Source organism: Myotis myotis, unplaced genomic scaffold, assembly GCF_014108235.1.
Source record: "Myotis myotis isolate mMyoMyo1 unplaced genomic scaffold, mMyoMyo1.p scaffold_m19_p_1, whole genome shotgun sequence".
NCBI classification, from domain to species: Eukaryota; Metazoa; Chordata; class Mammalia; order Chiroptera; family Vespertilionidae; genus Myotis; species Myotis myotis.
Window position 1 is genome coordinate 68193525 of NW_023416313.1, and position 11235 is coordinate 68204759.

General features: G+C 47.8%; 1 protein-coding gene across 2 annotated transcripts in view; it reads right to left on the bottom strand.

The window, feature by feature from the left end:
- The window catches only part of TSPAN5 (tetraspanin 5), a 173278-nt gene extending 163115 nt beyond the window's left edge, over positions 1 to 10163 (bottom strand). The window contains exon 1 of one of the 2 annotated variants that reach the window (XM_036340247.1): positions 9619 to 10163. In XM_036340247.1, the coding sequence (XP_036196140.1) occupies positions 9619 to 9699 (81 nt within the window). In that variant the 5' untranslated portion in view covers positions 9700 to 10163. The remainder of the gene's footprint in view (positions 1 to 9618) is intronic. The other variant, XM_036340236.1, reaches the window with a different exon arrangement.
- Positions 10164 to 11235: the final 1072 nt, after the last annotated feature.

The window sequence follows — 11235 nt, forward strand, 5'->3', positions numbered from 1 at the left end:
TGAATCAGATCCCCTGCTAGGAAGACAACTTATTTCGTATGCTGCTATATCTCCAAAGGGGTGAAATATCAACTAATCCTACGGAAGTCACCCTTAGTCAGTGGGAGGGACTTGCTATGCATAAAGGGATGCATGCAGAGAAAATTCCATACCAGAAATAATTCTTTTTAAACAGGCCTTGACCATCAAGATTCAAGAACAATTGAAGGCTAGAATGGTGGTTTTCAATTGTCTGCTTAAGCAGTAGACCCCCTTTTGTTTCCCCAAGCAAAATCCTTCATGGTATCCCAAAGTATCAAACCTAAGGGCTGACCTTTTCTGGGGAAACAGAGGTCAGAGACACTCCCATCCAGGCCCCTGCACACCTCAAGGAAGCCTGAGGCTGCTTGTAGCACAATTTGAAAACCAATGGCCCAGAATAAGGCATCTAGATGTTTAAATACATACTTTTAAATTCAATTAACTAGAGCAGTGGTTGGCAAACTCATTAGTCAACAGAGCCAAATATCAACAGTACAACGATTCAAATTTCTTTTGAGAGCCAAATTTTTTAAACTTAAACTATATGGGTGGGTACATTGTTATTAACTTAATTAGGGAACTCCTAAGGCTTAGGAAGAGCCACACTCAAGGGGCCAAAGAGCCGCATGTGGCTCACGAGCCGCAGTTTGCCAACCACTGGCCTAGGGAGATGGGTTTAACAGAAGTTCACTTGAAAAAGAGGGGAAAGCCCTGGCTGAGTAGCACTGTTGGTTAGAATGTCGTCCCATATGCCAAGGTTGTGGGTGCAATCCCTGGTTAGGGTACATACAGGAGTCAATCAATGAATGCATGAATGGGTGAAACAACAAATCAATGTTTCTCTCTCTCAAATAAAAAAAAAAAAGAAAAATTGGGGAAAGTTTCATTGCACTAGAAAGTCAACTTAAGCCAACAATGTCCTCTGACAGGGAAAGCATGGGAAGCATGTGCAGTGTCACCTGGGTTAATAACTACATACTATCGGTATTAAGAGGTTTACCTCTTACAAAGCACCTTCACGTGCATCATCTCACTGGATAACAACTCTGCGAGCTATTGGAATTATTTTCCCCATACTGCAGGTGAGCAAGTGGGGAACTCCCTTTTGAGAGTACCTTACTCAAAGATAAACAGGCAGTAGCAGAGGCTTCTGCCTCCAGGTCAAATGAGGGGGAGGGGGAGGGGAGGGGAGGGTAACAGCCCACTGTGTTCCACTGTCATTGCTACATTAATGGAGGTGTATCCAAATGGGACCACAAGCAGAGTCCCATGACCAGGGCAAAGAACAATTCTGGAAATAACAAATGAAAAGCACATGGAAAACTAAGAGCTTTCAAAGATATAAAACTGGTTTAGGAATGACAGAATAGCTATCTATATATATAAAAGCCTAATATGCAAATTGTCCCCTCGGGAGTTTGACTAGGAGACCAGGAGTTCGCGTGCTATGATGTGCACTGACCACCAGGGGGCGGCACAGAATGAAGGAAGGCCACAGCCGGGAAAGGGAGGTCCTGGCCAGCAGCTGAAAGGAAAGCCCCGGCCAGCAGTCAGAAGGTCCTAATCGGCCCTGATCGCCAGCCAGACCTAGGGTCACTACCCATGCATGAATTTCATGCACCAGGCCTCTAGTTTTTAAATAATGAAGGGCTATGGAAAAGGGAGATTAGTCTTATTTTGTATCACACATGTATAACCTATGCCATGCCCCTTCTCCTTCCTGAAAAACTCAGTCCCGAAGCCATTATTGGGAACCAAGCATGGCGGGCCTTTGCTCAGGGACTGGCAAGGGGAGGGATGTGGAAGTCCAGAGGCGGAGCTCACAGCCTGGTCAGAGTGAGAAGGGTGTTCACAGTGGGGTGTGGGGTTGTGGCACAGCATGTTTGAGCACCAGCAGGTAAGGAGGGCAGCCATGTGCAGGACAGGGCAGCAAGGGAAGACCGGATACATACAGAAGCTTTATCAACTTAGTGAATTGCTAAGAGTAATAAGAGCCAGGAATCTCATTGTCAAAGAAAGTAGTTATACATATGGAAAAGGAAAAACCTAAAATAACCTTGTGGTATCAGACAGGGATTTGAGGTGTCGCTGTGAACTTTTGGTTTCTAAAATGTATAACTACATATAGAAACAAAGGTGTACATGTATGCATGTGTGAAGATGTGTATATGCATACACACATTCCATTGTTCTGTCCACTGAGAGAGCCCAGGGTGGTGATACCCTCCTAGCAATGAGCACACTTAACAACCAGATGTTGGCTTCTAAATACTATTCTCCACTCAAAGGAACCAGGGCTCCTTGGAGAAATGGCTGATACAAAACAGATGACACCAGTGAACTACAAGATGAGCTTGGAACATCCTGTTCTGCCAGAAAACAAAGACGTACTCAAAGTACGATGGAGTTAAAGGGCACAGGAGGATTATTATGTGTAATAATGTAGTATTTGCCTGAAAAGACCGCCACTGATGCCAAACCGGGACCAAATGGAACATCAAAGTAAGTGATGAGAGTAACAGTGTACTTAAAACACACTGGGGGGAAAGAGAAAAGAATAAGTTCTTGCTGATGCAAATAACTTAATAGATCCAACACTTGATGAGGAATGGGCTATTTACAGTTTCAAAGTAACTTGCCACAAAATTACCAAAAAAGGGTAAAGAGTAAGTAACTTTTTTGGTGGAGAAGCTTGGCAGATAGCTCTTTAATCAAGTGACCATCACCAGCAGTGGGGAACACAAAAATCAGGGCCACCTGATGGGATGCAACAGTACAAACACAGCATCATTTCTGTAATTTTCCTGCCAAAGACGCACAGCTGAATCTAAGAATAAGGAGACAGCAGGCGAGCCCAGACTGAGGGACATTGTACCAAATAGCTGGATTATCATCTTTAAAAGTGGCAAGATCCTGACAGTGAAGGGCTGACAGAGCTTAAAAAGACTGAATACGATGTGTGTTCCGAACTGGATTCCTTTGCTTCCTAAGACCTGATTGAACAACTGGGAAACATGTATGAGGCCTAAGGACTAGTCAGTGGTTCTCACCCTTCTGGCCCTTTAAATACAGTTCCTCATGTTGTGACCCAACCATAAAATTATTTTCGTTGCTACTTCGTAACTGTAATGTTGCTACTGTTATGAATCGTCACGTAAATATCTGATATGCAGGATGGTCTTAGGTGACCCCTGTGAAAGGGTCGTTTGACCGCCAAAGGGGTCGCGACCCACAGGTTGAGAGCCGCTGGACTAGATACTGGTGCTGTATCAATGGCCGTGCTGTGGCTGTGGAGTTACAGAAACTACACACTAAAGTGGTGTGATAGCCATCATACTAGCAACTTTTTCTCAAGTGGTTCTGGATAAAAACAAATTGTACAACTTGCAATTTTTCTATAGGTGTGAGAGTATTTCAAAATAAAAACAACAGTAAGTCAGGAGGATAGAAATGACAGAGAAAGAGATTACATCTGGTTTGAGGATAGATGAAACTCTCTAATAATTAAAGTGGTCCGAAAACCGATCCCTTCTTAGAAGGTTTGGCGGGATGTTAAAGAGGAAATGCTTCACTGAACAGGAAGTTAGAGGAGATGACACCTATGTACTTTCCAATGATTTCATAATTCCTTCATTCAGCGAACTTATTAAACACCTGCTGTGTTTCAGACAATGTACTGGACACTGGGCGTATGAAAATGACTGAGACACAGTCCCTACAACTGAGGCCCTAATAATGCAGCGAAGTACAATGATTTGGAAGTTAGAGATTTTAAGACAGTCATCCCCAGTGTTAATATAGAAAGAGGCATGTGAGTCAAGAACACTGTCTTTAATACTCCAACTTTCTTCTATAAATTTTTAATAGATGACGCAAGAGTTTATTTTTCTATCATGCTCTTTACATTTCATCCTAGCATTATTGTGCTTGTGGGTGGTGTTAATTGAGGCATATGCAAAAACTTTATCACTTTCCCATTATGAACAGATGTAAGTAACTTGATGTTTTACTTTAAAATAGCAAGCATCTTCTAAAATAAGTTTCACAGGAGAAGCTAGGGCTATAGTCACTGGAAGAGGCTTAACACTCCACAAGCGAACGCTGACATGTTCTTCACCGCCTCAGAAGTCACTTCACATCTCTGTACTCCAACTTCTTCACCTGTCACAACGCGCTTGTGAGATGCTTTGAGATGCTCAGAAGAAAGACATGGCAATTATAAAGCTCTGTTTAAACACAGGTGGCTTTTACCCTCTACCGGGGACCAACTATGACGGTGGCCATATGAAGACAGAGTGATCCCCCTCAATGAGCTCCCGTTGGCAGTTTTATGGTGGGTGGAACGTTATTTGATTTTCCAACTTTCCCCCTTGGCTTCCTTTCAATCTTCCAGGCATGTCATCAAGTGAGAACGCTTCAGTGCCTTCTCACTGACCCAAGAGTGAGCCACCAGACCAGGCAAGCCCGCCCGTCTGTCTTCAGTTGCTTCCCCCGCTGAGGTCCGTACACCCTTCTTTCACTTTTCCTATATGACACTTTCATAACCATATTTAGCTTTCTTCCTACCATCTCCCTGTAATTCAAAAGGCAATTTAGACTCCCATATGGTTGCCATCGAAGCTAACAGATGTCTAGCAAATTAAAGCAAAAATTATGACTTATAAACTGCTGGTGTATCATCATTCCAGAACATCTTACAATTTATAGTGAATCATAAGGCAAGGCTTCTTATTTGATGCCCCCCCAAGGTTCCTTAAATCTCTCTCCTCTCTGCATTTAAGCCCCGTGGAAACAAATCAGGTACAAAATTCTGCCATCAACCCAGGATAAACCTCCACTTAAAGGCATAATGTAGTATTTGCAAGCACATCAAAGAGAATTTGGCCTCACGTACCCAAGGCTGTTCCAATCCTTGTACAGCAAAGAGAAGAGAAAAGTGACTCAGTTCTCCCAAGTCTTTCAAGGCTTCCACTGATCCACGAGGCTTTTTTTCTGAAAAGTGAAAACTAAATCTACAGAATCCATTCCCTTCATCTCCTTTCTATCCAAAGGGTCATCATCATCACCTGGGAGTAATGATGCCAACGTACCACCAGGCTAAGGTATCCTAGAAACTGTAAAGCCCACGATGGGACTAGTATGAAATCTGGAGATAATAACATGCATTATACTCACCATTCTTTAAATATTGAGACATTGTGCTTGGTAATACATTTTCACATTGACTCCTTCAATTTATAGCTCCATTAGATAATGCTACCATCCCTTTATAAACGAGAAGTTAAGGTTCAGTACAGCAGACTGCATTTGCCAAAGATGGCCACAACCCACTCAATCTAAACACCTGTCCATCAAAAGATGGAATCCCTTTCTTCACCTTCTTGAACTTGAGCAGGCTCCATGCATGGTTTAACTCAGTGGTTCTCAACCTTCCTAATGCCGCGACCCTTTAATACAGTTCCTCATGTTGTGGTGACCCTCAACCATAAAATTATTTTCGTTGCTACTTCATAACTGTAATTTTGCTACTGTTATGAATCGTAATGTAAATATCTGATATGCAGGATGTATTTTCATTGTTATAAATTGAACATAATTAAAGCATAGTGATTAATCACAAAAACAATATGTAATTATATATGTGTTTTCCGATGGTCTTAGGTGACTCCTGTGAAAGGGTCGTTCGACCCCCAAAGGGGTCGCGACCCACAGGTTGAGAACCGCTGGTAACCGCTGAACTAGATGAAAGTGACAGTGGGCTGGTTCCAGGTATAGCGTTAACCGGCTGGAAGCTTCTTCCATTCTCAGAGGCCAGAATAAGCCACGTGTAGGTCCTCCAGCCAACAACCCAGGATAAGCGCTCAGCAAGGCATCCCCCTCCCCCAACTGAGTCTTCAGGTAACTCCAGCCCCGGCTACATCTCAGTACAACCGAAAGAGAGATGGAAAATGCCAATTGCCCAGATGAGGCTGGGCAAATCACAGAGCTGTCAGGTGTTAACAATAAAGTTCTGCTTTAAACCACTAGTATGGGGGGGCTTTGTGTTATGTAGCAAAAGAGAGCGAAACTATGGAGATAATATACTTGCCTAGGAAGAGTTCAGAGTTACAGCCAGAAATCCAAAAGGGTCCAGAGCAAAATATCTATTAATGGTGGGCAATGGACCGTAGGGGCTCAGTACCCAAAAGCAGCAACTGTAACACAAAGCTCCCTTTTCCTTCCCTCCCCCGCCCCTAAGTGGCCTCAGGGTTTTCTGAGAAATGTCCTAGTACGGTGACACCCTCAATAGCATCAATTCCCTTCAGGCTTGAGTTCTTGCGATATAAAATAGGGAAAATAAGATTCCCCCACCACCACCCTGTGATACCTAATGAGAAAGGAATCTGTACAAGATGTTGACTTTGTTACTCAGAACATCATTACAACTGTCTTATACTAGGATTCAGATTTTGTACATGAAATTCTAACTCTAATAACAAAAAATATATTTAATGACTCATGGGACTACATTTGAGATTCACAGTGACTGGGGGGTGGGGGGGTGGGGGGGGGGAATGCATACTATACCAAAAAGTGAATAAGATGAGAAGAAATTTTTAAAAGATTTTTTAATGAAAGAAACTTTGAGGAAGAAATGGAATAATAAAATTGATCTTCAGACAAGTCTCGGTAGGAGAAAAGGTCAATAGTTTAACAAACATCCAATATATGCTACTTTCAGCACATATTAATACCCGCCTCTACTATTCTCCTTCCCCAGCATATTGGAACTCAGTGGACTCATTCTGTTCCAGAACTAGAAAGAACCTTAAAACTTGTCCAATTCCTTCATTTCAACTGCTGAGAAACTGAGACCCAGGGCAGTTAACTGAGCAGCAAGGAGTCAAACTAGTCGTTAGCAAGAGAACCAAACTCAGTGCCGGTGCGACTACATTTTCAATTTTTGTTTTACCAGAATTTTACCTCCAAATGTCTTCAATGTATTTCAAATTTACTCTAGCATTTCACAGCGTGAACATGAAAGATTAGGATAGCATGCTCTCTGTTGTCAATCTCTTCCTCCTAGCTGCACCAGCCTGCTCTTTCTGGCGTCACAGGGAGGACGATGACTCTGCAGACAGCACAGGTGTGCAGCTTTACAGAAGCAGGCTGCCAGGTGACTGACTCCAATTCTTCAGCCACTAACATCATAGTTTGAATTACTTTCATCAAATATCAGGGCTGCCTTCCTGCTGATCACCACTAGAGACCAGGGTACTGACAACCTGGGAGACTTAAAATATGGGGTAATTCTGAGGCAGAAAGCAGGATTGGGCGGGGGGGGGGGGGGGGGGGGGGAGTATCCAAGTGGAAAGCTTTAGGCAGAGAAAGGAGGAAGAGAGTGAACAGAAAGCAGAGGTGAGCGAAGGGCCATTATAACAAAGGCAACTATGTAACAGTTCTGCCTTGGGCAGCTCTGTTAGTTCCAAAGCCTACATCTGCTTTCAGGCTTCCCATAAAACTCCCCCCAGAGATGAAGACCTTCAAAATCAGAGAAGATGTGGCTCTATCCTAGAACTGTCAATGCTCACACTCTGCAACTCTTTGAAGATCTCCACAATTCCACAGGTTTTGCTACATGCTAATCCACAGAAAATACTGAATTTGCCTCTGTACACTGTACAGAATTATACCAAGCTGTCAGGGAAACAGGCCCAAGTCCCTTTATTTCTCTTTTACCTCCTGCTATGAAACTGCAGGGAGAGTCCCTGGGTGCTTTTTGTTGCCTGGCAGACAACATGTGCAACTTCTGGAAGTGTTCAAGCGCAATCCAGAGACCCAGGCTCACTACCCCAGTAGGGTCCAGTCCCAGTTTCGTAGTCCCTGACTCTCAGAGTCAAGAAGTTTAGAGTTCAGATAAAATCAAAACACCTCACTCAGAAATGTCACTACCCATCACTTTTAAACACTCCCAGCTGCGAGGGGAGGGTGGGGAATAAAAAGCAAAGCAAGACAATAATTTCCTCTTCATATATCTGTAGCAGTGTTTGTGGGGAGGGGGTGACCGCTAACAGAAATAGTGTACAATCGCTGGCAAAAAAATAATAAGAAAGCCCTGTGAATGACTGCGTGTGATATTTATTCACGTGTCCCTCATTATCTTTATCAGTTCTGAGGACAGATGGCATGCTGACACAGAGTGGTCTCCAATCCCTTCCATTTCCCTTTGCAAAACCTGTATGACCAATGCAAGATACTCCTATAGAAAATAAAAAAAAAATCCTGGTAATTGTGTGGTAGAAAAAAAAATACAAAGAGCTGTATTGATAACTATTCTCACAGATGTATGTGTTTACAGCAAATGGGCAAAATTAAAAGGAATCAGCATAAATACACCGTGTGTTCTGACAGCTGTGGATTGTTATTGATCGCGCCTTTGCATGATTGTTTTGTTCACACTGAACCTACAAAGAACAGCAACTTGGAGAACACCCCCCCCCCCCCCCCAGACAGCCACCATCTTTACTTCCCATAGGGCAGGAGGAGTGCCCAGTGAGGATGGGCTGGGATGGCGAGGCAAAATAGCACGGTCCTCGAACCGTTTCACCCTGGTCCTAGCGCACGCTTTGTCTGGTTGCTGAACACGTTTGTGAGATGAAGGAAAGGAATCCAAACAAAACAAAAGAGCAGGCGTCCCAGCCTCATTACAATAGGTGTCCGGCACATGGGAGCGCCAGCAGAGCATCTTGCGTTCACTCTTGCGTTCAATCATCGGCTCTGACCGTATCCCCAATAAAACGTGTCTCGCACCCCTTCTCCTTTCCATTTCCCCCCAAAACGGCCCGCTCGGATGTCACTCCTTTAAAAAAGGAGGACGAGGGTGAGAGGCACGAACACACGGAAACAAACGTTGACGGGGCTCTTATTATCCAGCCAGTCAGACACAGAGAAATAAATCCATCCACCGCACGCGCCCGCTGGCCAGTCCTTTACGCGAAAGGAGCGCTTTCCAGCCGAAGGGGACGAGCTCGCAGGAAACGGTATGTACGTGCGCATTACAGAGCCATACACCGCGGTATCTGCATCCGACACAAAGCCCGAGATGGTGCAAGAAGATGTGCGCCGCGCTCGGCACCGGCCGGCCGCGGCCACACCGAGCCGAGCCCTGGTCCAATCAGAGCCTTGTTAGGAGATGGACCTTGGGGTCGGCTCTGCCCGATCGGCCCTCCCTGTTATGACACCGCGCTCTGCCCAACATCCATGCCCCACCGGGAGCACCTCTAATACGTGTGGTTGCTCATTTCTCAAACTGCCGAGCCCTTTCTTTCATCTGCATCCCCTGGTCGTCGCTCAAAAAGCCACCCCCAGGCCTGAGTGCTCCCTCTCCGGCTCGGTTTTTCTTTTTACCGCTTCCCGTTCCTAGAAAGGATGAAATGTTTCTCCAGCGCGCAAGCTGGAGAGGCGGCAGGCAATGCCTCCCTCTCCCGGCTTCAGCACGCGCCCGAGGGGCTGCGAAAAGTAGAGGCAGCGAGCCACGCGGGGGAGGGGGGTGGCGGGGGAGATCGTCGCGAATCCATCGGCCACAAATAGTTGAAATCCCGACGCGCGCCAACTTACCCAAAATATGACATTGAAGCCAAATATGAAATATTTGATGCAACAACTGACTTCAGGACCCTTGTAGTGCTTCCCGGACATCCTCTGGGCTCATGAAGGCACTTGCCCCGCAGCCCGAGTTTGGAGCCCGGGCGCGCTGGTGCTCGGAGCGGCCGGCGGGGAGTGGGGCTCGGGGCCGCCGCTGGGGGCCGCCGCGCGGCGGCCCGAGCTGATCCGCGCGGGGACCGACCGGCGAGAGCGATTCCCGCACCTCCAGCCCCTGGCACGCCGCGGTCGCCAGAACCGGGAGGCAGCGAGTGGGCAGGGAAGCTGCGCGCTTCGAGCCCGGAGCCTCGCCGAAGCTGACCCGGCCCCAGGCGAGCGCCCGCGTCCGTCCGCCAGGCGATCTACCCGGCGATCTGTCTACGGGCTTCAGGCAAACGCAGCCTCCGCAGATGCTGGTGGGGAAGCTGTTCGCCCGCCCGCCGGCTCGCGCGCGCCCTCCCACTCCTCGCTCCGCCCGCCGCTCGCTCCACCCGCTGGGCCGGCGGCTCCTCCACCCGCGCCGCCCGCAGCTCCGCCCGCCGCCCGAGCCTCCACCAGGCGCGCGCGCGCACGGGCTCGGCCGCTCCGGGGGCTGTGGCACCACGTGGCCGCGCCGCCGCCTCCTCCGCTCTCCGCTCCGCCCGCTCCCTTTCCCCGCCCCTTCTCTGGCGGACCGAGCCCCCGGTGCTGCAGCCGGTAGGTGGGGAGGAGCGCAGGCTCGAAGGAAGGTGGGAGGGCGCCCGGGGGCACGCCGATGGGGAGCGCCCTGGCGGAGTGACCGCGGTCGATGAGATCGATGGACAGTGGTCCCTCTCCGCCACGCGCACTGGCGGACAGCTTCTGGAGGCTCGTGGCGGAGAGGGTCACTGCGGGGCGAGAGGGCTGGGTGAGTCGGAGCCAGTGAGCCCCCTGCCCCAGGACGAGCCCCGCCTCCGGGTGTAACTACACTCACACCCCCTCCTGCAGCACCAGGTAATCCTGCGAGAGAAGACACCGGGCCACTTCGCTGCGTGGGAGGGAAAGGGAAAGGTAGGGTTCTGGGGAAGGGGGGGGGGGAAGCGAAGGGAAATGGGGGGCAGAGGGGACGATGCATCGGAAGGGGTGCAAAGGAAAGTCTACTGAATCTCAGTGTAGCTCCTATCCAACCTCTCCCCACCTGCCAGAGAATGAGCTGCAACCTACTAGTGGGGACAGGAAGGAGACGTGACCCTGATCCGGGGTAGGACCCTTGCCCTGTATGTTGCAGCAGCACAAACGCAGACAGCAAATGCTCCCGCGAGAAGGAAGAGTGCCCAAGGAGCTTGACTGGTTCCTAACTCTTAAGAAGAAATCCAGGAGTTTCAGGGCGGCCATCTGAGGATCCCGAATAGCGGTTATATAGCTCATGAGCCATTAAGCTTTTGGCCTCTGGGGAAGGGTTAGAACGCGTCTCTGGAAGTAGTTTTAGAGCCCTACTTGAGAAGGTGTTGGCTCTCTGCCCTGGAGCACGCTCACAGGTGCTAGGGAGCAGGTACCAGTATGTCCTTCAAGAATAAAGAACCACTCCGACTGTGTATCAACATCAACGGGTATGTTTTAAGGCTTCAAAAGGCT